The 25,649-nt window shown below is 32.8% G+C and overlaps 2 protein-coding genes across 2 annotated transcripts in view; one reads left to right on the top strand and one right to left on the bottom strand.

Moving 5' to 3' along the window:
- Positions 1–82: 82 nt before the first annotated feature.
- LOC130898684 (uncharacterized) lies at positions 83–17,813 on the bottom strand. Its single transcript, XM_057808142.1, has 27 exons — positions 17,732–17,813; positions 17,415–17,671; positions 15,478–15,715; positions 15,170–15,411; positions 14,549–14,770; positions 14,268–14,498; positions 12,582–12,871; positions 11,630–11,805; positions 11,367–11,578; positions 11,080–11,243; positions 10,802–10,996; positions 9,261–9,396; positions 8,548–8,870; positions 8,401–8,493; positions 8,078–8,348; positions 7,853–8,023; positions 7,582–7,783; positions 7,197–7,528; positions 6,993–7,139; positions 4,818–5,123; positions 4,464–4,757; positions 3,732–3,880; positions 3,473–3,677; positions 1,284–1,453; positions 1,013–1,228; positions 469–958; positions 83–407 (listed from the first exon to the last, which is right to left on the bottom strand). Exons 1-27 carry the CDS (start codon positions 17,734–17,736, stop codon positions 148–150), a joined length of 5,997 nt encoding a protein of 1,998 aa, XP_057664125.1. The 5' UTR covers positions 17,737–17,813; the 3' UTR covers positions 83–147.
- Positions 17,798–25,649, top strand: part of LOC130898685 (uncharacterized) — a 21,996-nt gene continuing 14,144 nt past the window's right edge. The window contains exons 1-9 of the mRNA XM_057808143.1: positions 17,798–18,004; positions 21,831–22,004; positions 22,076–22,259; positions 22,330–22,553; positions 22,607–22,856; positions 22,912–23,152; positions 23,206–23,433; positions 23,487–23,706; positions 25,328–25,622. Coding sequence (XP_057664126.1) covers positions 17,919–18,004; positions 21,831–22,004; positions 22,076–22,259; positions 22,330–22,553; positions 22,607–22,856; positions 22,912–23,152; positions 23,206–23,433; positions 23,487–23,706; positions 25,328–25,622 — 1,902 coding nt within the window. The 5' untranslated portion in view covers positions 17,798–17,918. The remainder of the gene's footprint in view (positions 18,005–21,830; positions 22,005–22,075; positions 22,260–22,329; positions 22,554–22,606; positions 22,857–22,911; positions 23,153–23,205; positions 23,434–23,486; positions 23,707–25,327; positions 25,623–25,649) is intronic.

The following is a 25,649-nucleotide window of genomic DNA, read 5'->3' as shown; positions in this document are numbered from 1 at the left end:
TGGTTTTGAACCAGAATCGTAACACACTTTTTTTTCAAAGGTTTTAAAGTGAACTTACGAGAAAAGTATATAAATTAAGGCATTTTGTATACGAGTTAATTATTATAATCTGTTATAATTACAAATTGAGACAAAACACAGAATGAATCATTTAATATCAACAGCTGCTAACCACAACGTAAACAAATTTTCTTCGTAAACTTCTTCTTCTTCTTCGCGAACAGCTTCAATCTCTTCGTCTACTTGTTGTACTATCTCTTTTTTCGATAGATTTTGTACTAGCCTTGTTGCCAAACTACTGATTTCGTCAAATCTCATTAAAATGGCCGAACCGCAGCCGCAATATTGTTTTTTTGGAGCGAAACCTTCTAAATCTCTCTCATGTGGATCGAACATATAAAATAGACCTAAAAAAACATATTTAAATCAAATAAGAAAAACGAAATAGTTATAAATGTTGATAATTACCTGATTTGAAAAATAGCGTTACCCATTGATCCAAATGATTAAGAATACAATATTGTTCTTGGGTAAATAACACACTCAACGTTCTGGTCAACGCGTTTACGGTAAATACTTCACTAATTATGGGTTTGTAGATTGTAACGTGTATCGTTAAATGTCTTAAATAAAACTTCCTAACGATATTTTTCATTCCAAGTTTGGGATCTTTTGGACCGTACGCGATGTAGGAATCTATGTAAAGCTGGTTGCCTGCCATTAAAATCAAGTCGATGTTTTTGGAAGTCCATTGTTCGACTGAAATAAGATGATTCATAACTATAGCCACAATGCAGTTCGGAATATCTTGTAAGTTTCTGCAAGAATCGGTGAAACATGGGGAATTTTGGCTGTTGTAACCTCGAATCAAATAGTAACCAGCCTTCGTGGTGTAATATTGTTTACGACCAAGTTGTTGTATACGTTTAGCTTCTTTTTTCTTTCTTTGTTGTTCGAACTAAAAGTTGAAGAAAATTAGATTATAATTTTAGTTACAGATAAAACGATTTACGTATTTTCTCAGGAATTTCTTGTCTTCCGAAACTTCGGCACACTTTGGAGAAACATTCGTTATACTACTTTTGATTTTCTTTTTTTTACAGGACGTTTTCATCGAACCTACGATTATTTCTATTGGTGCTATTTCGAAACAGCACATTTTCTGCATTGGTTCCGGTATGCACCCGATGAGATGGGTGGCGGCTAATGCTGCGTTCACGAAACACAACTGAAAAATATAAACAATAAAACAAACAATTAACAAACAACAAAATCCTGCTTACTAAACAAGCTGTGCCTCCATTATCTGGCATACCGGCAGGGCCTCTTTCGTTAGGATCAAATACGTATATAAGAGGTTGATTATCTTCTTGAATTTCCTCCCATATAGCTAAAGTAATTGGCTCGGAAACTATGATACCATGAGTGTTTTCTTCGAAGAATCTTTCTATTCCTAAAAAAATTAAATGTTTAGGTCTGCACATAAAAGATAAGTTCTTATTAAACAATAAATTTATTACCAAAAGTTCACTTTACAACGCAATCATCAAGATTTATCGTACCCGTCGACATACAGGGTGGACCAAAACAAAATAATATATTTTTATTATCAGTCGTACTGAAAAATCGTATTATCGATATAAATTATTTCAACCATATTTATTGATGATACGGAAAATATTTATACACCATTCTGTAGTAAATTTACTGTTCTACAAATGTTTTATCAATTTTTTTTTGAAACGTTATCATTTAAAAGATATTGGTGAATTAAGTTGAATAATTTTTAAATAAATTCAATTTTTGTTCATGATTTTATAACCATTAAACGAATGAGCATTCTTGAAAGAAGAATACAAATTTTTGTAAAAAATCGAATGTTTCACAAAAAAGATCTATGTTTTTTCGATTAAATTAACTTTTTCGAAAATATTCATGAACAAACTTTGATATATATGTTGTTCGCAGAAATGTTAACAAATATTTGTTTAGACATAAGTATGTTTGTCTGTATTGGAAAATATATTGTATATTCAATTTTGTCTAAAAGTTATTCAACTGTAACCTCAAATATCTTTTAAACGGTGAGGTTCACGAAAAAAATGTGTTTAATCTTTTTTGTAGAGCAAAATATTTTCTACAAAATGATGTATTAACATTTCATGTGCGATGAACAATCAATGAAATATAAATTTTTTTCTATTGGATTGATAAAAATGTAGAAAACTATAATACAGAAGACATTCTCATTGATTTAAGAGATAAAATTTGGTTGAGATTTATTTTCAATGCTAACAAATATTTTTTTAGACATAAGTGTGTTTGTCTGTATTGAAAAATTATCAATTTCTAAAAATATATCGTATATATTTTGATAGATATTAGGAAAAAAATTGATTGGAATTTTCCATTAAAAAATATTATTATCAATACAAATCAAAATATAATGATGAATATCATTGAAACGCTTCAGTTAAACAAAAAAACATAGGAGACCTTTTTTGTAGAACAGTTAATTTTATATAAGAATTTTTACTGTTCATTCCATTACGCTCATTTGTTTACGAGTTATAAGATCATAAATAAAAAGAATTTTGTCTAAAAATTATTAAACTTTAACCTCAAATATATTTTAAATGGTGAGGTTCACGAAAAAAATGTGTTTAATCTTTTTTGTAGAGCAAAAAATTTTCTACAAAATGATGTATTAACATTTCATGTGCGATGAACAATCAATGAAATATAAATTTTTTTCTATTGGATTGATAAAAATGTAGAAAACTATAATACAGAAGACATTCTCATTGATTTAAGAGATAAAATTTGGTTGAGATTTATTTTCAATGCTAACAAATATTTTTTTAGACATAAGTGTGTTTGTCTGTATTGAAAAATTATCAATTTCTAAAAATATATCGTATATATTTTGATAGATATTAGGAAAAAAATTGATTGGAATTTTCCATTAAAAAATATTATTATCAATACAAATCAAAATGTAATGATGAATATCATTGAAACGCTTCAGTTAAACAAAAAAACATAGGAGACCTTTTTTGTAGAACAGTTAATTTTATATAAGAATTTTTACTGTTCATTCCATTACGCTCATTTGTTTACGAGTTATAAGATCATAAATAAAAAGAATTTTGTCTAAAAATTATTAAACTTTAACCTCAAATATCTTTTAAACGGTGAGGTTTACGGAAAAAATGTGTTCAATCTTTTTTGTAGAGCAAAAAATTTTCTACAAAATGATGTATTAACATTTCATGTGCGATGAACAATCAATGAAATATAAATTTTTTTCTATTGGATTGATAAAAAGGTAGAAAACTATAATACAGAAGACATTCTCATTGATTTAAGAGATAAAATTTGGTTGAAATTTATTTTTATGTAGCACTAGTAAAAAATTCGATTAATTTCACCTACCCCGGCGAATAAAATGAAAAAAAAATGTCAATTATACCTTGTCTTAAATTCAAAGTATTTGGATCTTTGATATCAATGATTCCTTTAACATCGGACATCCTTATTTCACAACTAGCTTTCAATACTCCTATGTTATAATGAGTATTGACATTTTCAATGACCAACTTGTCTTCCCATTGATTGAAATCGTACCCAAGAGTTTCAACAGAATCATCATATAATTCAGAACCGATTTCAATAATCTGAAACGTTATATTTAAAAATATATTGAACGCCGTTATTATTCATATTCTCACTTCATCTATTATCGGTTTCGACCACGTGTTCGTTTTGTGGATTAAAGTCATTGTAAGTGCCACGATTGCTATGGGGGCCGACATGGAGTTTTTCATTCTATCGAATTTCGGATCGTCTTGGTGTATGGATCCTCTAACAATGCTTTTACCTAAAAATTATAAATGAGAAATACGGAATTAGAAACTACGATTTTATTAGTACTGAAAGATAAGTAAGGAAAATGATTATCGCATAATCTAAGATATTTATAATGTCTTTAGGGAGTCTTCATTAAATGTTTCTCCGGGGATTTTATTCTTTATTCTCCACCGTTAGTTCCTTCAACAAGTTTTCTGATGCTTGATTTCTTCTTAACAATCTCATCAATCAAAGTGAATAGAATTAGTTTTCTAGTGCTGCAAACTAATTTCTTTTTAAAAATCTGTTGTCAAAAGTATTTTCTTTTAATTTATTTACTTTAACAATTTTTCTGGTGATTCAAATTTCTTCTACAAGAAAAAACGACGCTTTCCAGGTGTCAATTTCCCGTTCCAAAAGAAATGATCCATTTCAAACTCTTATTCCAAGTTTTCTGATGCTCCTAACTGATTTTTTTTTCAAAAATCTGTTAACACCTCTAATTTCCATACGAGAATCAATTTCTTAATAATTAAACGAATCATTAAAGAAAAAAAACGGGGATATCTTTTCCACAAACAAACAAAATTAAACATTAGAATGAACCAGCTCACCTGGTGTTATTTCTTCAAATCCACCGACGTTAACCGTCTTCGGGGGCGGTATCACTACTTTAGGTTCCCTTTCCCTTGGACAGATATCTCTAGTCATACTGACGTTATGAATTGTGAAGCAATTGTTACCATATTTTGGTAGATTACTTAGAAATATATCAGCTAGTTTTTCTAGATTCAAATATCTCGTAATACAGGCCGTACCATATGGAGTTATAGTACCATTTCGACTTCTATTGAATCCATCGAACATGTAGAACATCCTAGCACCTCGCCAAATAGCTACTGTTAATCCTAAATCAACGTAAATATAATAAATTCAATAAGATTTCAAATTGAAATATTCAATAATACCTTTAGCTTCTAACAAACCGTACTGATGGTTTTCAAAGAAAGTCGAAAGACCACGTTTAACATCGAGAGTGTCTTCGAAATTTTGTGCGTTGATATCACCGACTACGACGTTCGGTTCGACGTCTACATTTACCATAAATTTCGAAAGACACATTTTTTTCGGGATATCTTTTAAAGTTATTTTCTCGTGTTGTACTACCCAGTTGATTTCATCATCGCACAGTCTGGTATCTCGGCCACAATTGCAATTGAATTTCATCAGTTGATTCTTACGATAATTCCTTATGAAAGTGCATAATCTATCACCTGAAAACCCGTAGAAAACGGTCGTTGAGTTCTTGGCTTCGTTTACGAGTTCAAAATAGATATAGAGGTCGTAAAAATAGAAATAGAAACTTGGGAATTGAGATTTTTTTATTGAGAATTGTCTCTTGTTTTTAGTAGTTGTTTCCTACAATAGTTTCTGATGAAAGTCCACAATATATCAACTGAAAACTCATAGGAAACAGTCGTTGAGCTCTTGGTTTTGTTCACTAACACAAAATATAGATAGAGTTCGTAAAAATAGAGATAGAGGCTCAGGAATTGAGATTTTTTTATTGAAAATTGTCTCCTGTTTTCATTAGCTGTTTCCCACGATAGTTTTTGACGAAATCTCTCAACCTATCAACTGAAAACTCATAGGAAACAGTCGTTGAGCTCTTGGTTTTGTTCACTAACACAAAATATAGACAGAGTTCGTAAAAATAGAGATAGAGGCTCAGGAATTGAGATTTTTTTATTGAAAATTGTCTCCTGTTTTCATTAGCTGTTTCCCACGATAGTTTTTGACGAAATCTCTCAACCTATCAACTGAAAACTCATAGCTAACAGTCATTGAGCTCTTGGTTTTGTTCACTAACACAAAATATAGACAGAGTTCGTAAAAATAGAGATAGAGGCCTAGGAATTGAGATTTTTTTATTGAAAATTGTCTCCTGTTTTCATTAGCTGTTTCCCACGATAGTTTTTGACGAAATCTCTCAACCTATCAACTGAAAACTCATAGGAAACAGTCGTTGAGCTCTTGATTTTGTTCACTAACACAAAATATAGACAGAGTTCGTAAAAATAGAGATAGAGGCTCAGGAATTGAGATTTTTCTATTGAAAATTGTCTCCTGTTTTCATTAGCTGTTTCCCACGATAGTTTTTGACGAAATCTCTCAACCTATCAACTGAAAACTCATAGGAAACAGTCGTTGAGCTCTTGGTTTTGTTCACTAACACAAAATATAGACAGAGTTCGTAAAAATAGAGATAGAGGCTCAGGAATTGAGATTTTTTTATTGAAAATTGTCTCCTGTTTTCATTAGCTGTTTCACACGATAGTTTTTGACGAAATCTCTCAACCTATCAACTGAAAACTCATAGCAAACAGTCATTGAGCTCTTGGTTTTGTTCACTAACACAAAATATAGACAGAGTTCGTAAAAATAGAGATAGAGGCCTAGGAATTGAGATTTTTTTATTGAAAATTGTCTCCTGTTTTCATTAGCTGTTTCCCACGATAGTTTTTGACGAAATCTCTCAACCTATCAACTGAAAACTCATAGGAAACAGTCGTTGAGCTCTTGGTTTTGTTCACTAACACAAAATATAGACAGAGTTCGTAAAAATAGAGATAGAGGCTCAGGAATTGAGATTTTTTTATTGAAAATTGTCTCCTGTTTTCATTAGCTGTTTCCCACGATAGTTTTTGACGAAATCTCTCAACCTATCAACTGAAAACTCATAGCAAACAGTCATTGAGCTCTTGGTTTTGTTCACTAACACAAAATATAGACAGAGTTCGTAAAAATAGAGATAGAGGCCTAGGAATTGAGATTTTTCTATTGAAAATTGTCTCCTGTTCTCATTAGCAGGTTCACACGATAGTTTTTGATGAAATCCCTCAACCAATCAACTGAAAACTCATAGGAAACAGTCGTTTAGCTCTTGCTTTTGTTTACAAGTTAAAAATAGAGATAAAGCTTTTGAAATTTATTGAAAATTCCACCCTTCTTAAGAATTTAAATTAATTGATTTAAATTGATAATATTGTATATAATTTTCATGTGCTAAAAAACTTTTTCAACGCGTTTTTCTTCACGCCCTTTTAACAAGCTTAATATCTACTTTCCAGCATATTATTTACCATATTTCAAAATCGTGTCTATACTGCATTCGTTGAAACACACTATTGAAAATATATAAGCAGTTGCCAGAGCGACGTAAGCGGTTGGTAGTTGCTGTTTTCCACGATTTTCTTTCGGAAACAGTTCGTTACATAACGTCATTGTTCCTAAAAAAATGATCGATAAGATAAACATTTTTTCGATACTAATTCATCATTAGCTACCTCTCAAAATCCACATCCCTCGATCGACTTCTTCGAAATCATACCAATTTCCTTCGTAAATATCCATTCGTTCACACGACGGATTGAACCTCAACTTGAGCTCTGTATTATTGACAAGTTTGACGGATCTAAGAGCGAATTTAGTATCCGGCGTTAATTTAGGCGGGATATTAGCGAAAATATGTTCGATAAGTTCTTCTAAACGATTGAAAGCTAAAACGCAAGCTTTACCGGATTTTTCTTTTTCCCTCCAAAACGACGAACTCTTGTGCACCATCTGAGGATAAACGATTTCGCTTTCTTCCGATTCGATTTCTTCTTCTTCTCCGCCCCTAATTACAAACAGAAATTACCGAAAAAATAAATGATTAAATTATAAATTTACATGTAATCCGCTAGATTATAATCGGGTTGCCCTTCACCGGCGGTGAAACCTTCGTAATTAGTGACATTCTGTAAAGTGTCTCCTCCTTCTGGTTCGTTTAAAATCGCCGGACGTGTTTTTGTGATTCCCCGTCTATTCTTCTTTTGTTTGGGGGGTTTCGGTAGACGGAATTCGCTCCAGTCCTCCAAGCCAATCACATAACCTAGATATTTAATCGGATTTATAAAAAAGAACAAAAATATAACGAAAAAAAAACAGTCGACAAACTTACCTTCTTTATCTCTTGGTTTGGGATCGAATAGATACCAGACGTGATCATCCCTCCAAGTTATAACCGAATAAGGTTTAGTGATTACCATCATTTCCTGATTGTAATAATCGTCAGTTTGGGGCGTTTCGAAGAAATTGCGAAGGGCTTCTTTCAAATTCGGTCGAACCAAACCTGTAAAATTACATTTTTCAAATATGAAAATCTATTTGATAAATTTTTAATTACCTTCTTCGACATCTTCAATTTCAACATTAAACTTATTAAATCCTATGTTAAATTCCTTTTTAACGTTATCTAATGTTATTTCTAGAGGAGCGTGTTCGTCTTTTTCTTCTTCTTCTTTTTCTTCTTCTTCTACTGTTTCCGATTTAACCGCTACTGCTTCTTCTTCAGATTTTTTCGAACCTTCTTCTTTTTTGGGAATCGATTCCTCTTCCGATTTCGTTTCGTACTCTGAAATTTCTTGACCTGACGTGGGGACGTTACCGGTTCGTATCTAAAAATCAAACGAAATTATTTATAATATTTGATTGAGATATTTAGGTTACTTTAGATAAATGTTCCATTTCTTCTTCTTTTAGTATTTCTATCATACTAGCCGTATAATACGCGTCACCTTTGTTTAGAATTTCATCTAAATCCTATAAAAAATTTAATAATTATTGAATTATTTGGAGAAACAAATGAAAAAGTACTTGTTGATTCCATTCTATGGAAGGTTTTAATCTGTTGAATCCTAAAGCCATAACACACATCGGTATGGTCTGTTTCCCAATGTTCAAGTCGTATTTGTTAGATATTTCGCTATAAAGGGATCTCAAAATCGATTTATTTTCGCTTAATCTTTTGTAAAATTCCATTATTGGACGTATCAATTGATCTGCGTCAACTTGAGAGAAAGTTATTTTTACGTTATGAATATTATAATAATTTTCTTTAGTTGGGGCGAAATTCGCTAACAAAATTTCTATTAAATCTTCTAAATGATTCGCCCTCAAGATACAAGCAGTACCATAGGCTGAAATATCATTATATGTATCAATACAATTGAAAATAAATTACAAAAATGTTTAATATAAATAAACACGATTCAAAACGTCCTACGACGTTGTCCGATGCTGTTCACATTTCATATACTCAATTATTTTCTTATTCCATAAATCCTTGATCTTCCCGTTCTCCTGTGGAATCCAATTCAACATTTTTTTTCCAATTTTCCCTCCTCCTCTGTAATTCCGCACGTACCCGTTTTATTGAATCAATAAAACTGCAACTTTATCAACCTGTATCTCACTAAATAACCATTTTTTTTATTGTGCAACAGAATAAACATTAAAACTAGAACTTTTAATTCATAAATTAAGCAAAATTTTGTATATAAATTAATTGGATGTAAAAAGAAACTCACGCGTCGATAATCCTTTATCATCTCTATTATGGCTGTCGAAATAATAATATTTATCTTCATTCTTCCATAGAGCTACCGACATAACTTTGCAGGTTATTATTCCGGAATCGTAATTAGAAAAATAATCTCTTACAACCTGAAAATTAGACAAGCACTACTAAGATCTGTTATCATCATTTATCGATAGACGAGAGCAGCCCGATTAAAAAAAGAAAATTTATATATAATTTTCGTCTGATTAATAAATTTTCTCGCAACCGAGGTCCCCGTGGTGGCGATGATCTCCGCATTAGATTCAAATTTGAGCTCAGCTCCATTTGATCAAGTTTGGAACCACTCGAGGACAAATCTGGAGTAAACGATGAATGGAGCAGCAATTCCTTTGTTAAATTTGACATGACTAACGCGGAGATATGAACCTGGTGCTTTTTCATGTAAAAGTACATTTTTCTTCATCAATTTGGATCATGCTGTCTTCAATTTACCGTCGAATCGGCCCAATAATTCGACATAGTACCTTTTCGTGACGGATTGCTCTTCGATGCAGACCTAGAAAACGGTGGCGATCGTCTTTTCGAAAGACAGGAGAATTTTCGCCTTCTTTGGAACACGTTTTTGGGATAAAACCCTCTGTAGCTACTCTTTTTCCTTGATTCCAACCACGTAAAATGACAAAATTACCCAAAGGTTTTTCTCATTGCTGTTAAACAGCGTCAAAGTTCAATCGACGAGCTGCCAACACCTTACTTGAACTCTAGCGCCTAAAATGATTTCTTGACTATCACAAAATGACCCAGAAGCTTCTTTTGATTGCCCTTAAATAGCGTCAAAGTTCAATCGACGAGCTGCCAACACCTTCCTTGATTTCTAGCGCCTAAAATGATTTCTTGACTATCACAAAATGACCCAGAAGCTTCTTTTGATTGCCCTTAAATAGCGTCAAAGTTCAATCGACGAGCTGCCAACACCTTCCTTGATTTCTAGCGCCTAAAATGATTTCTTGACTATCACAAAATGCCCAGAAGCTTCTTCTGATTGCCGTTAAATAGCGTCAAAGTTCAATCGACGAGCTGCCAACACCTTCCTTGATTTCTAGCGCCTAAAATGATTTCTTGACTATCACAAAATGACCCAGAAGCTTCTTTTGATTGCCCTTAAATAGCGTCAAAGTTCAATCGACGAGCTGCCAACACCTTCCTTGATTTCTAGCGCCTAAAATGATTTCTTGACTATCACAGAATGACCCAGAAGCTTCTTTTGATTGTTGTTAAACAGCGTCAAAGTTGAATCAGCCAACTTCCAGCCCCTTCCCTGATCCCTAGCGCTTAAAATGATGTTTTGACTACCAAAAAATGACCAAAAGCTTCTTGATATCCCTACGCCATTTCCTTCAGAGAGCAAAAGCCTTGTCATTACTGATATTATTTTTTTTACACGATTATAAATGACTTTTTGAGCAGACAGGCTACTACTTATCGAAATACCCTCCTATATCAATAAGTTTTGTTCTTGTAATATTTGTGGTCTTTGTTTTTTGATACCTTTTCAAAATTATTCTCCTTACAATCAAAAATACCATTAGAAACACATTCCTCTACATCAAAGTCCACAATTTTATCCATCCACTGAAAACTTTTCTTGATGTCGGTTAACATCAGCATCCTGTCAGTGAATTGTTCCTTTTCCGTTAAAATTTCGATCGAATCTTTATAGAACTTGTCCCCAATTTCTAGAACCTAAAAAAATTTTCATTCATTTTATCAATTCCAAATGTAATAACGTTAACAAAATGGTAGATGGTTGTAGATAAAAACATTACTTCATCTATGGTTTCTTTAACGAATTCTTTGATAGGCAATGTCTGTTGCATGGCTAACATTACCAAACACATCGCCGGGCTTTGGAAATTTCTTGATACCACATCAAATACTCTATCACTTTGACTCATATTGCCTCTTAGTATCCATACCCCAGGAAAAATACCTACGGAACAGACACACTCAGATATCGCATCTACAACATTGACAGTGTCACTGATTTTTCTAATCAGCGACTCCCCTAGGACCAATAAAGTAGTTTCTAGTGATAATATTTTTGTTTTCTTACTTTTAAAGTTATACCAAGATTCCGGTAGATCAACGTAATCAGTAATTTGTACTTTACTAATATAAAATGGATCCGTCCTCATATATTTCGGTACGTTATGCATATACAAATCGACGAAATCTTTTAATTTCGAAAACCACATGACGCAAGCCCTTCCGAGATTCGGATTCATTTGTAAATCATCTTCGGATATTGCTTTTCCTTCTGTATCCCTATGAATATCGATTCAAAATGTTTGTAAGACTTTATTTCAAGTTTGTTACCTTCCATTTGGATCGAACGAATAAAATTTACCGTCCTCTATCCAAATCGATAAAGTTATCGGACCGATGATGACACAGCAACTGTTTTCTATTAAATAACTATCTAAAGCTGATAGTAAATCTAGTACTTCGAAATTGCTCGATATCAATCTACCAACAACGACGAAATCTTCAACCTAAATAAAAATGGTAAATAAACAAAAAAGAGAACACGGAGACAAATTAATAATGAAAAGACAAATAATAGATAAAATAACTATATTTGTATACCTAGGAGTTATTTACTGAAGACGGATCATCTGCAGGAAATTCAGATACAGGCGTCTATGACGAACAAGATTCTGGCCATTTTTTCGAACGAAATTATTGCCAAAGTGGATAAAACAATGTAATATCGAAGCGGAAGGAAGTTTAAACAAATTCTGTCTGCCGGTGAAGTGATGTCGTGTGTAAAGGATTGTCATACGATAGTTAATGCTTATCAGACGTTTAATCGGCGCGCGTTTCAAAACTAGATAAGAGGCATGCTTACAAATGGACAAAGCGTGTCCAAAAACCGTCCATGTCACAAATTATTAGCATAGCTAGATGAGATACTGCCTCGAACCCTCCTTACAGGCCAGACTTGGTTTCCAGTGATTACCATCTCTTCCCTGAATCAGAAAATCTTTGGAAGGAGAGTTGAAAGAAGATGGTAAACTTCTATCAAAAAAGCATTGATCTAAAGGTTGATTATGTCAAAAAACAGAAGAAAAGATATAAGCTTTCCAAACATGTATTAATAAATGCCGAAAAACATTTTTCTCATTGTGAAAATTCATTGGGAACCTTGAGCTTCGTATATGGAAGTAAAACCTGTAGCAGTGATGAAACGAAGATTGGATTAAAATGGATTAAAGAGATCCGAAGAAGAAAAAGAAATATTCATAGAAGAAATTCGATATATCTTAACCTTCGGAGTGAATTTTCTATCCCAATATTCGGTCTTTTTTTGAAAATTCGATAGCTTCAATTCTTGAGTCCTTGGTATAGTAATCATAGCATCTCTGTATAGTAGATCACCATATTTGAGTATTTTATTCAGTAAGGCAGGTACCCAATATCTCGATTTGTAGAATTTCAACATAATTAGAGAAGAAATTGCATTTCCCATACTTTGACGTCCTTTGTATCTGGAAAAATTCGGGTCCGTCTGATGAGTATCCGCTCTCATTATTCCTTTCGAACCTTCAGGCTCCAAATCTGTGAAATAATTTCGAATAATCATTTATTTCACCACAAGAAGGAGTCTTTGATATATTTTGATCGCGACATCTCGTAGTGGGAGAAATTAGTGAAGAACTGCTCCCCCCATTGAAAACCTCAGTTTGTAGAATCAGATGAAGAAGAACTGACGCAATTACCATTTATATTGTTTGCTGAATGCAGCAGCTTCTACAATATTTCAGTACCTTATGCTGATAAATCAGATGAAGAAGATACTGTTTGCTTCAGAGCTTATTAATTTATAAGTTGATATGATTCTTTAAACTGAATGTTTTGTCCATCTCCTTAGTTAATATTTTATTGTTTACACACAGTGAATGTTTTCTTGTAAAGCCACACACTGAAACTTATAAATTTATTCACAGTTTATACCTAAAAACTGCAGAAAATTGTAATAAAGATTCCAGCTCCGAAGACTACAATTCAGATGACTTACAAGAATCATCTGACAATGAAATCGATGATAACGATGAGAGATTTAACGAAAATGATCTTCAGGAATTAGCCTTGGAAGAATTTTCAGAAAATATTAGTCGGGAACAAGTTGAATGAGGAGGAACTGCTTGATGTGAAGAGATCGAACCATAGAATGTTGACAATCGTGGATAAAGAGGTTATAGTCTCATTATCACTGAAACTAGTAGCATCAAGAAAGTAAAATACACTCGCACCAGTGGAAATCAATAGAAATGAAGGAATTTTTTCTGATTGACACTATGGATGGACTTCACCGCAGAGTACTCAATATACTGTTCACACCACCACTACACCAACACTAAGAATTATACTGTGTGTCGCGCGTTTCGATAACCAAGTTATCAACTTCAGAGACTACAGTATAATTGTTAGTTTTGGTGTAGTGGTATTGTAAACAGTATATTCAGTATGAATATCGCCAACGGTTTCAGAAATTCCAACTTAGTTCACCGAAGAGATTGAGACATTTGTCGCATCTGTCGACAATCTTTTCAATAACCTCTGCAGCAGTTATAGTGAATCTGCGGTTTTCTTTAACTTGTTGAACCAGATCATCTGAAACGACAGATTTGCATCCTTAGCTCCCTTCATCATGCCATCTTCAAACTTTCCACAACATTCACGCACAACACCATCACTTATGAAGTTTTCCGCAAATACACGACTCATTTTCCGATGGATTTCTGCAGCGTTATGGCCTTCAGCCCGTAGAAAACGAATCACACATGGCTGTAGCACAACGCCGACTGACATCTGAATGTCTCCACGGAGCGATCGGAGGTTGAAATAAAGCGTACCTCGTATACCTGTATAGAGCTCTTTTGAAAGACATAGAGTAGAGTTTTTAAGTTAGTTTCTAAGTTAGTAGTAGTTAATTTTGTTTTTTTTTACGAACCAATATAAAAGCTGATAGTATCCGGTCTATTTTTTTGTGGAATGGGAAACTTGCATACATCCGATTTCTCGAAAGGTTCTTGTAACCAAGAAGGACGCTTCGATGGAGATAGATTATCAGTAACATCAGGCGCGATCTCTAATATTTCCAAATTTCTCACATCCCTATCATCTTCTATCTCGGCCAGGTATGTAGTGAGTCTTTCTTTGGTCAAATCAAAACCGGGTTCGCCTAAAGAATCACTGTTATCAATTGAGTTAATTAGATTAGTTAATATTTACTTTTCCTCTCCAATAGTTGATCCATCGTTAACATTTGCTCTTTGACCATATCTAAATCATCTATTTTTTCTGGAGGTTCTAGATTTAGGTGGGTAAATCTTTCCACGGTACACCCTTCTAGGGTAAATTTAGCGATCGGGACGTGTACATTTAAATTGAGATATAGAAAATTAACTAGGTCATCTAAAGTTAGACAACGGTATAGTACTGCAAAACCTTCACCTAAAAACGTTGTATTAGTAATGAATTGTTGATCAAAGTGAGAGATAAATTAGTGGACGTAGTCTGACAACATGTTCCAAGCTTTATTTTACTGAATATAGTGATTTAGTGTTGTTCTGAAGCGAGAAACTAGATGATGCTATAATCGACAATATTTTCATCATCTTTATCGCATCCTCCTCATATTATTTCACACTTTGCTACTATTTCTTCGATGGTTTTCCATAGATAAAGTTTGAATCTACGAGTCCTTCGCATTACAGAAACTCATCCTTATTGTGTAAACCAATGAGCTGGATTCATAGTCTGTTATCTGTTAGGTAAATCTTATTTAAAGTTATTGCAATGGAATAAATTACGTATTTCGTGCCTTTTATATTAATTACAAATTCATTATACCTTTTGGTGGGTATCTTGGATAGTTTTGCTCAATTTGTCTAGAATGACATTGTACGCCGAAAGCAGGAAAACCATCTTCAGTGTGTTCAGTAGGATCGAAAAGATAATAGGCTTCATCTTGGATCCAAATAGCTAGATATTTTCCCAACATGGTGACTATACCAGAAGGATAATGAGTAAAAAACGTTTCTAAGCTATGCATAAAAGTTTCTTTAACGAAGTCTTCCGCTACAGAGGAAAATCTAGAAAGAAATTATGATAAATCGGAAGTTAATATGGTATTAAAGAAGAAAGAATCGAAAACTTACTTTGTTTCAATAACGTTTTTACAATCAATTTCAAAAGATATTTTATCTCTGTCCAAATAAATTGATTTGAAAACTTTATTCGTGGATACGTAAACCAAACATCTGTCAGGATCTTGCTGTATACTTGTTATGTATAAGTTGTTTCCTAGATCCAGAATCCTGTCGATTGTATTTCGATCCCATGTGTCCATCGGAAAGAGGTAAGCGAAAATACAGGCTACTGCACAATTGCAAGCACCTTAAAAAATTTGTTTTTATAAAGAAAGACATACAAAAAACATTGATTAATTGGGAAAGAAATTATAGAACGAATTTCAAGCAACAGCTGACAAAATTCGACTTGCTTCGTGTTACAACCCCCCAAAATCATATTTTTCGCGTCAATATGTAACAATGGATTCATCACATTACTGCGGAATCAAAACCATCATCATCTGAGTGGAGTGCAGCCGGTGAACCACGTCCGAAGCGTCCAAAGGCCCAACAGCTAGGTGGGGAGGTTATGTCTTCAGTGTTTATATCACATAGAGTTGTTGGATCGTTTGAATGCGAAAACCACAAGTCTATTCACCGATTTACATTTCGATGGCAACGATGGTAAAATGGAACGAATTACAGTTCGAATTGCTTCCTCATCCAACATATAGTCCAGATCTGGTCACCAGTGACAACTGATCTTAAAAAAATGCTCTTAGGTAAGAAATTCAGCTCAAATGAAGAAGCAATTGCTAAAGCACAGCATCGAGAAGTTTATGCAATGATTGTTTTGTTCTTGAAGGAGATTACGTTGATAAATAAAATCGATTTTTGGTAAAAAATGTGTTTTTATAAATCGCACGATTTATTGAATATATCATCTTCTTCGGAAAACATCTAGAGTAATAGTTACCCAATAGTAGATGGAGCCACCCACTATCTTCTATTCTAAGCTATGATAGGGGTCGTTATATGGCGTGCGGCTGTATACCCGTCCCAATATTAAATAAAAGTGGAAACAATCTCAAAAAAAGCACAAATTTTAAATTTTTCACTATTATAGACTTTTTCAAGATGAAAAATGTAGGTCTAGTTTTGTCAGTGATTTTTCTGTTGCCTTTTGTGTTACGTTAAATCTTCTTTTTTAGAGGAAACAATAAAAATCGATCGTTATAGCTGGATTCCATCATCCTAATGAGACTGTTATGGTTTCTTAGTCACTACTATACGTTTTTTCTTCAACGACTACTCTGAAGCAGACAGTGTCCATTTCGTGGAGAATTTATATAAATAAATACATGTTCAGTGGAATGAAAATATGGATACGTTTGCAAACGCCGAAGGAGTCTCTTTGCCGGCACAAAATGGTGAATGTGTTAAATTACTTAAGAATTGACTGAAATCCGTCCAGAATCAACAATTTTCTTTAGCATCGTCCTTTTCTACAAGTCTAAATTATCCTCAAATTATTTTCCTATTGTTCCTATTTCCTAATGGAACCATTCTCCTTGTTCAATGGTTACTGCACCAAAATTATCAGACATAAAGTCTGAATGATGCCGTGGAAAAATATATTTTGTTCTCAAAGTTTTGGTACAACTGAAATGATTTTTTAATGGCTGGAAGATGGTTGCAGACTTTTCTGACTCATAAGATCCATTTTGAAATCCTTAGGCTTTATTAAGAAAGATACTGCCACATTTAATGGCAAAACAATCTATTCTTGAAGGCTAGATGTCATTGAAACAGTTTTTTATAGATCTAAATCTTCCAGTTCGCACTTCAGACTTCAAATGGCGATTCAAGATGTCTGAAGTAAGCGGGAAGATGAAGACATAGAAACCTTAAGCTCCTTTTAATATATAGGGTAGTTGAATAGTGAGAAAGATAATAGAAGTGAATACAATTGGATGAAGAAGAGGTAAACCAAAACGTAATATTAAATGAGGTGGAAATTATACCTTGTAGCCCCCTGGTTTTAACCAAATACTTTTTCGAAGTTTGCCCATAATGTCCTAATAATATTGCATTTTTCCCATAATAACAGAATTGGTGCCACACCTTTCTCAAACTAGAAATTTCTAGTTTTTGAGTAATGCCTTCTGGTTTTATATAAACCGGTTTCTTTTTCGATTTTTTCGGTCTTTCGTCGGGAGGAATCCATTTTTTAGTCGGCACCGGAGGGTAATTAATCTCCACTACTTTCCTTTTTTTCACTCTAAATGTAAAACAAATCGAGTTAAAATAAAAAATTTTTATATCAATTTATTTAATTTACCTCATAATTTTGAAAATTATCGTAAAAGATTCCCACTTGAATTTTTATACAAGTCAAAGTGACGTTTGGTAAAATCAATTTTGACATTACATTATTTGAAATGAGTCAAAATCGAAATTGAAATTTTTGAGTTGATTAATTTTTTTATACTAAATTTTTAATTTGGGTAAAAAATTAGATGTGAGGGATGATTGAGGATAAGGAGAATGAGAAATTATCCAAAAATACCGACGAAGAAACTGGAGATAATTTTGATAACGACGATGTAACCGAGTGAGTAACATTTTAAACAATTTAAAAATAAATATAATATTAACAACATTCACGAAGCAATTGGAGTATCTCCTTCTTTATGTCAGTACTTTGAACTCCAACGCCCCGAAGACTACTTTTGATTGTCATAGCGTATGTAAAAATTCTCAACTATTCGATAAGGCCCAAGGGCATTATGCAGGGCCGCACTATTATATTATAACACCTCGTAATTTCTTTATATTTCAAATTTTCATTTGGTTTACATTGTTCTATAATTTGTGGGTTTGAAATGTCAATACGATGCGAACTTTCTCAAGTTTCCAACGGTTACATTTTTAACTCAGTCTTTATCAACTCGATCGGATTGAAGCTTCTTCCTTTGCAGTTTTGTCATCAAGTCTTGCATTTTTCTTTTTTTTTTTGAACCAAATCCCATATATGGCTCTATTTATTTTTTAGAGATATTTCGAGTTTTTACAATCGCTTTCCTGGAACAGTCTCCACGAAAGTGTGTTGCCGCTAATTAAGTCTTCTTGAAAGACATCGATGCACTTTGCTACATCATTGTCTAGACGTGTTTTTTAGAATCTATCGAATTATTCACAATTTTGTAAATTGTACTTTCAGGGACGCTCGTTAAAGCTGAATTCTCTTTAAACGAAAAGTAGTTTAAGTAGCCTCTCTCTACTAACTTTAAGTAAAAACTTTTTACTATTATTTTTGTCTCAACGGGTAAACATTTGAGCTGGTTGGTATAATACACACTGTTTCATGGCTCAAAATGAACTGACACAGGCAAATGCGTTGGGACCATACATAATCCATCCCTGTTATGATCACGTATAACTAGAAGGGTAGAATCTATTCTATTGTAGCCCTCTAGAGGAATGACTTCCATATCAGGGCCAACTCCATTAAACTTTTCCCTCTATAAGAGCTTCCGTATCCTACTCAAATATACGTAACGAATTTTATATTAACTGGAGGCTAGTCACCTTTCTTAGATCGTGAAAAATTCCATACCGAGCTAGTGATAAGAAAATTTCTTTTAGAATCTTTGCGATGAGGTCAGTTTTCAAAGAACTGAGTTTATCCACCTCCTTAACAGTGACCTTATTGAGTCGCATCTCCAATGTGCCCTTCCCTTCTGGTGCGTCTCAATTTGAACGAATGTTTAAACTACAAAAGAGAGCAGTTAGATATTCACCCAGACTATACAGCAGAGCTCAATGCCCGGACGTCTTTCAAAGATCAAAAATTCTTCGTTCTTTCTCCATCTTTGAATCCGTTTGCCTAATTCTTAAGCTCCAATTTCAGAAAGATCATTGCACGGCTATGCACTTAGAAACGCGGAGTACGATCTTTACCACCTACTCCACGTTCAGAATTAGTTGTAGGCTCAATATTTTACAATGCAAAAAAATGCACAATCACTTGCCATTTGAAATCAAAGCGATATAATCTTTTCCCGCAATTTGTAATAATTTGATGGCATATTTAATGCCATATAGAGCAGTCATTGAAGCGAAAAATACCTCGCCTCCGAATTTTTTTACTGAGAAGCGATTTGCATGAAATTTTGGAATTAGGTTCATCTTACCCTTAACTTCAAAAGCGAAAATGATCTGAGCTCCTCCTATTATTTTTAAGGGGTGTAAACGACCCCTTAATGTAAAAGTTGACATTGAGCCGTTTTATCGCTAGAAAACGTGTTTAAGGGGTGAAATTATAAAGTGTTTTATAACACAACTACCTCATAATAAAATCGTTTTCAACCCCTTGAAAACCTTACAATCCTTGCAAACAACCGCTAAATTGAAAAAATCACAAAAAATTATTTTGTATGGCATAAAAAGATTTAAATATAGAGTAAATAATAGACATCTGATGTTCTCTATCTTAATTATAGAATTTTTAACCCTCTTTCGACCCTTAAAAACAACCTAGTGATAAATAGTTGTTTAAAAAAATTTCTTTTGTTGAAATGAAAAGGATTTGAATGTTATTCTATATTCTCGAAAATGATTATCATATTCTCAAGCTTTTCAACCCTTAAATTAAAACAGTGAATATATATGATCACACATTTAAAAATAATTTGATTATAGAATAAGGAATCACCATTCATTGAATGAAATATAAACTTACAAGTTGTCTAAAACTGTACCGGATTGAATTAGTAATACATTTAATAAAATTCTGCAACAAGAGCATGGCAATGAATAAAAAACCATAAAAAACCATAAAAAACCTATAGGCACCATTTTCATTCAATTTTATGAAAAAAAAGTTGCTGTCACAATCGATATCTTCTTCTGACTGAATTTGAGGGCTATTCTGGCAGCTATTTCCACTGCACGTTCCACAAGTAATATTGCTAAACAGACCAGCTCTTCGGCATCCGCAAGAGGCTCCGCAATCTTTTTTGCGGTTGCAAAAAATCATTTTCAATAGTTCTTGTGGTGCAGATGGATTTACAGATTTAATTGGATTTAATAAACCTTCATCCATGACCCACCCCCAATCCGTTGGATGATTGTTTTTGTTGCCAAGCCAAATCTCCGAAATTTTCAGTTTATTAAGTAGAAAAAAATACGATTAGTTTTTGGACCATAACTTCTTCAATTTTGGTGGTGTCACAATTTATAAAACACATTTTTAAAGATAATTGAAAGAGCTACAACTATTTTCATTACAATATATAGTGAAAAAACTTTTATTTTGAAACGGTGAAGGATCAAAGGGTTCGAGGGAGACTGTGATTGCGTTGCTGCGCGTTGTTTAAACAATCATATCTCCGTCAATTTTTGTGTGACAGAAAAAGAAATAATCTAATTTTTTGTCAGAAAAGGAACTAAATTTTTTTATCATTACACTTATATACGTATCTTTCAACATTTTTGAGATATTATGAAAAGAAGGTGGTTTTTATAAAAATTCGGAATTTTTTTTTTCAAAATCGTGATTTTTTTGAAAAATATGTATCCTAAAGCAGCCAAACTACTAGAATACATCGAACTGTTTGTATTAAAGTTAATTCTAGACGGAATACGATTAATTTTTATTTTGGTGGAAATGACATTTATGAAACTCATTGTTTTAAAAGAAAAAACCATTAGATGTTTCTTTTGTTTGTATTACAGCTCACTCATCTAACGTGCAAAAGGCTTTTAACAGAGCTCATTTTAAAGCTTATATCTGCTCGCCACTAGATGTCATTGAATACATCGATTAAATTCCAGACAAAATAAAAAACGGCATCGATCTTTGATATATCGCTTAATATTACATTTAGAACAGTTTACAAAAAACCGATTTGTTCAGTATTTTACCTGCTACAATTTTTTTATCATAAAATTTTCGTTAAAATGCATATTTTTTGAGATACTTGCAAAAAACGTGAAAAAAAATTCCGAATTTTCAATTGCCAATAACATGAAAAGTATTGAGTTTTTTGAAAAACTTTATAAAACATTTTTTTCTCAAAATTAGACCTTATATCAATATCCGAGGTTATTTTGTATAAAACAATTACACCACCGAGAAGGAGTGGCAACCACCCTCAGGGTGGGTGCGGAGTTCAGATTTTTTTCACTTTTCAAATTAAGAGTAAGATGAGCCTAATTACCTATAATTTTGTTACTCATTGTAGTTTTATTCTGTATATTAAAATTTTATTTTATTTGTATCTTAATATTTGTTTTTTTTAGTTTTTACAAGTTTTTATCTCCAAATTGTAACAATTTTTTGACAATGAGACATTTCTCTCTCTCTCTCTGTACTATTTGTATTTTTGTTTTCAATATAAGAATTGTTTTTTTTTTATCTTCAAATTATGTTTCAGTTTACCACGTCCTACAGTTTCACGAAGACCTAAAACTCCCGAAATAGATGATCCTGTACGATTCCAAAAATTGCAAGATAAGAAATCAACGAAAAAGAAAGTTTGCCCCTCACCATGTGTGCCTTGTAACAAAAAAGAAAGTGTTGCTAGCGCAAAAATTGAACCAACAATTAGGTAAATATAGATTTCGTGTCAAAAATATCACTCAAAGAAAAAATCGTTAATACTAAAGTTTATATATTTAGTCATAGGCTAGATTTTAAATATGTTAATCAAGGTTTGAAAGAAGACGAACTTAGAAGGGTGTACGTATCTCCTGTTAAATTAAAAAAAAAGTATCCCCCGAAAGAACCAACGGCTAAATATCATTGTAAATATGATACCACAAACCTTCCAATACCTTCAACAAAGAAAAAAATCGATATTAAAGTGAGTATTGTTTTAATAATACGGCTCGAAGGACCAATAAAGTGAATATATATCAATTAAAACTTTTCAGTTAGACGTTCCTTCTCCTGAAATAAGCTCTGCGAAAGTAGAGCTTCGTAAAGCAACTCCAACTCCTAGTTCAGAACCGTTTTCTCCTGAAAAACCTGACGAAGAACAGCTGGATTTGAAAAAACCGAAAAGTGGTATTTTTATCAACGTTACAGAAGACGAAAAACAAGTGAGAGTTGAAGATTATGATAGTTTCGATCTAGTGTATCAAAGAAAACCGAGACCGTAAGTACTTTACTTCATTTTAATATATATTTAAATGTTGTATACCTTCTCAGAAGCTTAGTAGGAAGAAAAAGAAAAGATAAAACGAAATCTACTTTGGATGATATAAGTGAAGGTGATGAAGGTGGTGCTGGTATAGGAAAGAAAAAAAGAAAAAAGAAAATAAGCGCAACAACCGATTTGGAGTATACTGCAGATGAAATGGATCTACTAGAAGCGTTAATCACTGAAGATTACGGGGAAGATGAAGGTGAAGAGCGTGGAGTATATTTGACTAAAATGTTTAGAAGAAAAGTGTCGTTGGTAAGTGAGTTTTTCACTTAAAATTTATATAGAATTTACTAGAATATGTTTTTAGATGTCAGCAGCTACTTCGTATCAAAGTAAAGACATTCCCCATTCGACTATCTCAACGGTATCAAAAGATGGTGTTAACAAATACATCCAAAAGTTTCGCAGAGATTCAGAAATAAGGAAATTTCAACCAAAAAAGAGGAAAATTAAACGAGGAACGATACAGAGTCATTCGTTTACAAATATGTACCAACCCATTTTGCAAGATTTTTTCTTTGGTTCCAAGCAAGGTTCAATGCATCAAGGTCTGTATTTCTTCTTATATATAGGAAAGTTGAGGTTATTATTAACTTTATAGGCGACGAAGGATTTCCGGAATCGATAAGAAATAAACAAGGTATATGTATGCCTGTCGCTGCTTACTGTTATTCAATGTTATCTCACCCCAATAAATGGACAAGAGAAAACATCGACGAAATCCTGAGTTGGGGAAACAATCTTTATATGGAGACCTTAAAACGATCTCATTTCCACAATTTCTTCGGAGAATTGGATCGCAAACAACTACTCAAATATTGTACAATCGGTAAATTATGTTTTATCCTTTGTATCAATAATTTATTTCAATCGTTTTTTAAGGATGTAAGAAGATGAGGATATCTATAGAAGATCCATTCGTTACGGGATATATAAGATCCGACGATAAACGAATTTTCAATCTAACTAAAGCTTTGAAAATCTTTTTCGCTAGTCAAACGGCCGGTATATTCAAAACTCAAGATATAACTATCGCAATTTGGAAAAATAAGTATCTGTATATGTTCGACGCTAGACCGAGAACGAAAGATCTTTATGTCAGGTGAATTTATTCGATGTTTTAGATTATTCCTTGGCTTCTTAAATCGATAAACTAAGCTTCTAGAGTCTCCATCGTTCGATCAGAATTTGATTGTATGAAAGTTTATTTACTTTTACTAGATTCTTTTGGAATCTATAACCTCGTTCGTTTTTCATATTTGAACGTTTTCATGAACTTTACCCTGTTCAGCTTCTTTTATTGCATCTAATCTTTTTTAAAATATTTTCAGAATTCTAGTTTCTTTAGCTTATTTCGTTTTTCAGATTATTTAAGCATCTTTAGCGTCTTCGGCAGCTTTAGTCTGTTCAGCTTCTTTTATCCTCTTTAGCTTTTAAAATCTTTCTGTTTCTCAATTTAATCTTTTCTCGCATGTTTTCACATTTCTAGTTTCTTTAGCTTCTTTTGGAATCTATAACCTGGTTCGTTTTTCATATTTAAACGTCATCAGCAACTTCACCCTATTCAGCTTCTTTAATTATCTTTAGCTTTTTTAATCTTTCTTAGCATCTTCTCTTCATCTAATTTTTTTAGCATCTTTTTAGAATTCTAGTTTCTTTGGCATCTTTTGGACTTTTTAGCCTCGTTCGTTTTTTAGTTCATTTAACCTCATTGGTCTCTTTAGACGATTTAGCAACTTTAAACGCTCAAGCTTTCTTAGCAACTTTCTAATCTTTTTTAGCATCTTTTTAGCCTTCTCAGTCTCCTTAGGTTCTTTTAGCTTTTTTAGCCCCGTTCGTCGTTTCAACCTCATTAGTTTCTTCAATGTCTCCAGCGGCTTTAGAAGCTTCAGTCTCTTCGGCATTTTCATCCTCTTTTATCTATTTTAGCATATTTTTAGCTTTTTTAGCTTCTCTAGCTTCTTTTGGCCGTTTTAACTTCATTCATGTTTTACATTTATATTACCCTCATTAGCCTCTTTAGCGTCTTTAAGCTCTTAAACGTCTTTAGCAACAAACTTTTTTAATCTTTTAGTCTTTTGCCTTTTCTGATTTTTTTGGCTTATTAAAGCTATTTAATATTATTTTCCACTTTCGTCTCTAGCTTATTTGTGTCTTTTTTATTTAGTATTTTCAGCCTTTTTCGCATCTTTTCACCTTTTAAGCCTATTCTATATTTTCAGCATCTATCGCTTTATTTAACTTCTTTCGATCTTTTTAGCATATTTAGTATTTCTTTTACTTTTTCCTTTATCCTTTTCAGATCATTTTGTCCTTATTTCCATTATTTTTAGCCTTTTTGGCACGTTTCTGTCTTTTAGACAGTTTCAATCTTCTAAGCCTCTTTTGTTCCGATTAGTCTCTTTAAATCCTCTTCATCCTTTCAACCTACTTAATATTCTTAGCTTCTTTTGGTCCTTGTTATTTTCCTTCTAAGTCCATTTAGTATTTTCAACATTTTTAGTCTATTTTAGCCTTTTTGATCTATTAAATCTTTTCAGTTTTCTTAGCATCTTTTGATCTCGCTAGTCTATTCATTATATCAACATCTTTAGCTGTTTTCGACCTTTTTTACTATATTCCGTATTTTGAGCCTCTTTTGGTGCCTTTGACCACTTTAGTCTTGATACTTTCAAAATGACCGTGCAATCTGTCAATTTATATTCAATTTTTTTGTTTTGTAGTTGCGATGGAACAGCTGTTATGGCAAATTTCTACGACGTTCCGTCTTTGGCGACAATTTTTCTGAGCAGATCGAATTTCTGTAATTGGCCCTTTGCGATATATCCAATGAAAGTTTATAAAATAATGAACGCTGACGAATTAGAAAAGGAATCAAACGAAGAAATTAACGTTAAAAGCGAATATAACATTTTAAATGAAAATAAAGCAGTGGTTTTAGGTTCTTTCGATTTGGCTGATAAATGTTTTGAATTTTCTAGAGGAAAACAGTCATTACCAATGTCTGTACTAGCGCTGGTAATTATTTAATAAGATCCCAAAATA

The sequence above is a fragment of the Diorhabda carinulata genome, chromosome 10 (genome assembly GCF_026250575.1).
Source record: "Diorhabda carinulata isolate Delta chromosome 10, icDioCari1.1, whole genome shotgun sequence".
NCBI lineage: Eukaryota > Metazoa > Arthropoda > Insecta > Coleoptera > Chrysomelidae > Diorhabda > Diorhabda carinulata.
Note: the sequence above shows the minus strand (reverse complement) of the source record. Positions and strands in the feature narration are given on the sequence as shown.

Excerpts from the sequence above, each read along its gene's own strand:
- LOC130898684 (XM_057808142.1), bottom strand. Across the intron at positions 11,579-11,629 it reads TCGTTCGATCCAAATGGAAG|GGATACAGAAGGAAAAGCAA; the intron begins GTAACAAACTTG and ends CGATATTCATAG. Across the intron at positions 1,229-1,283 it reads ATGGAGGCACAGCTTGTTTA|TTGTGTTTCGTGAACGCAGC; the intron begins GTAAGCAGGATT and ends TATATTTTTCAG.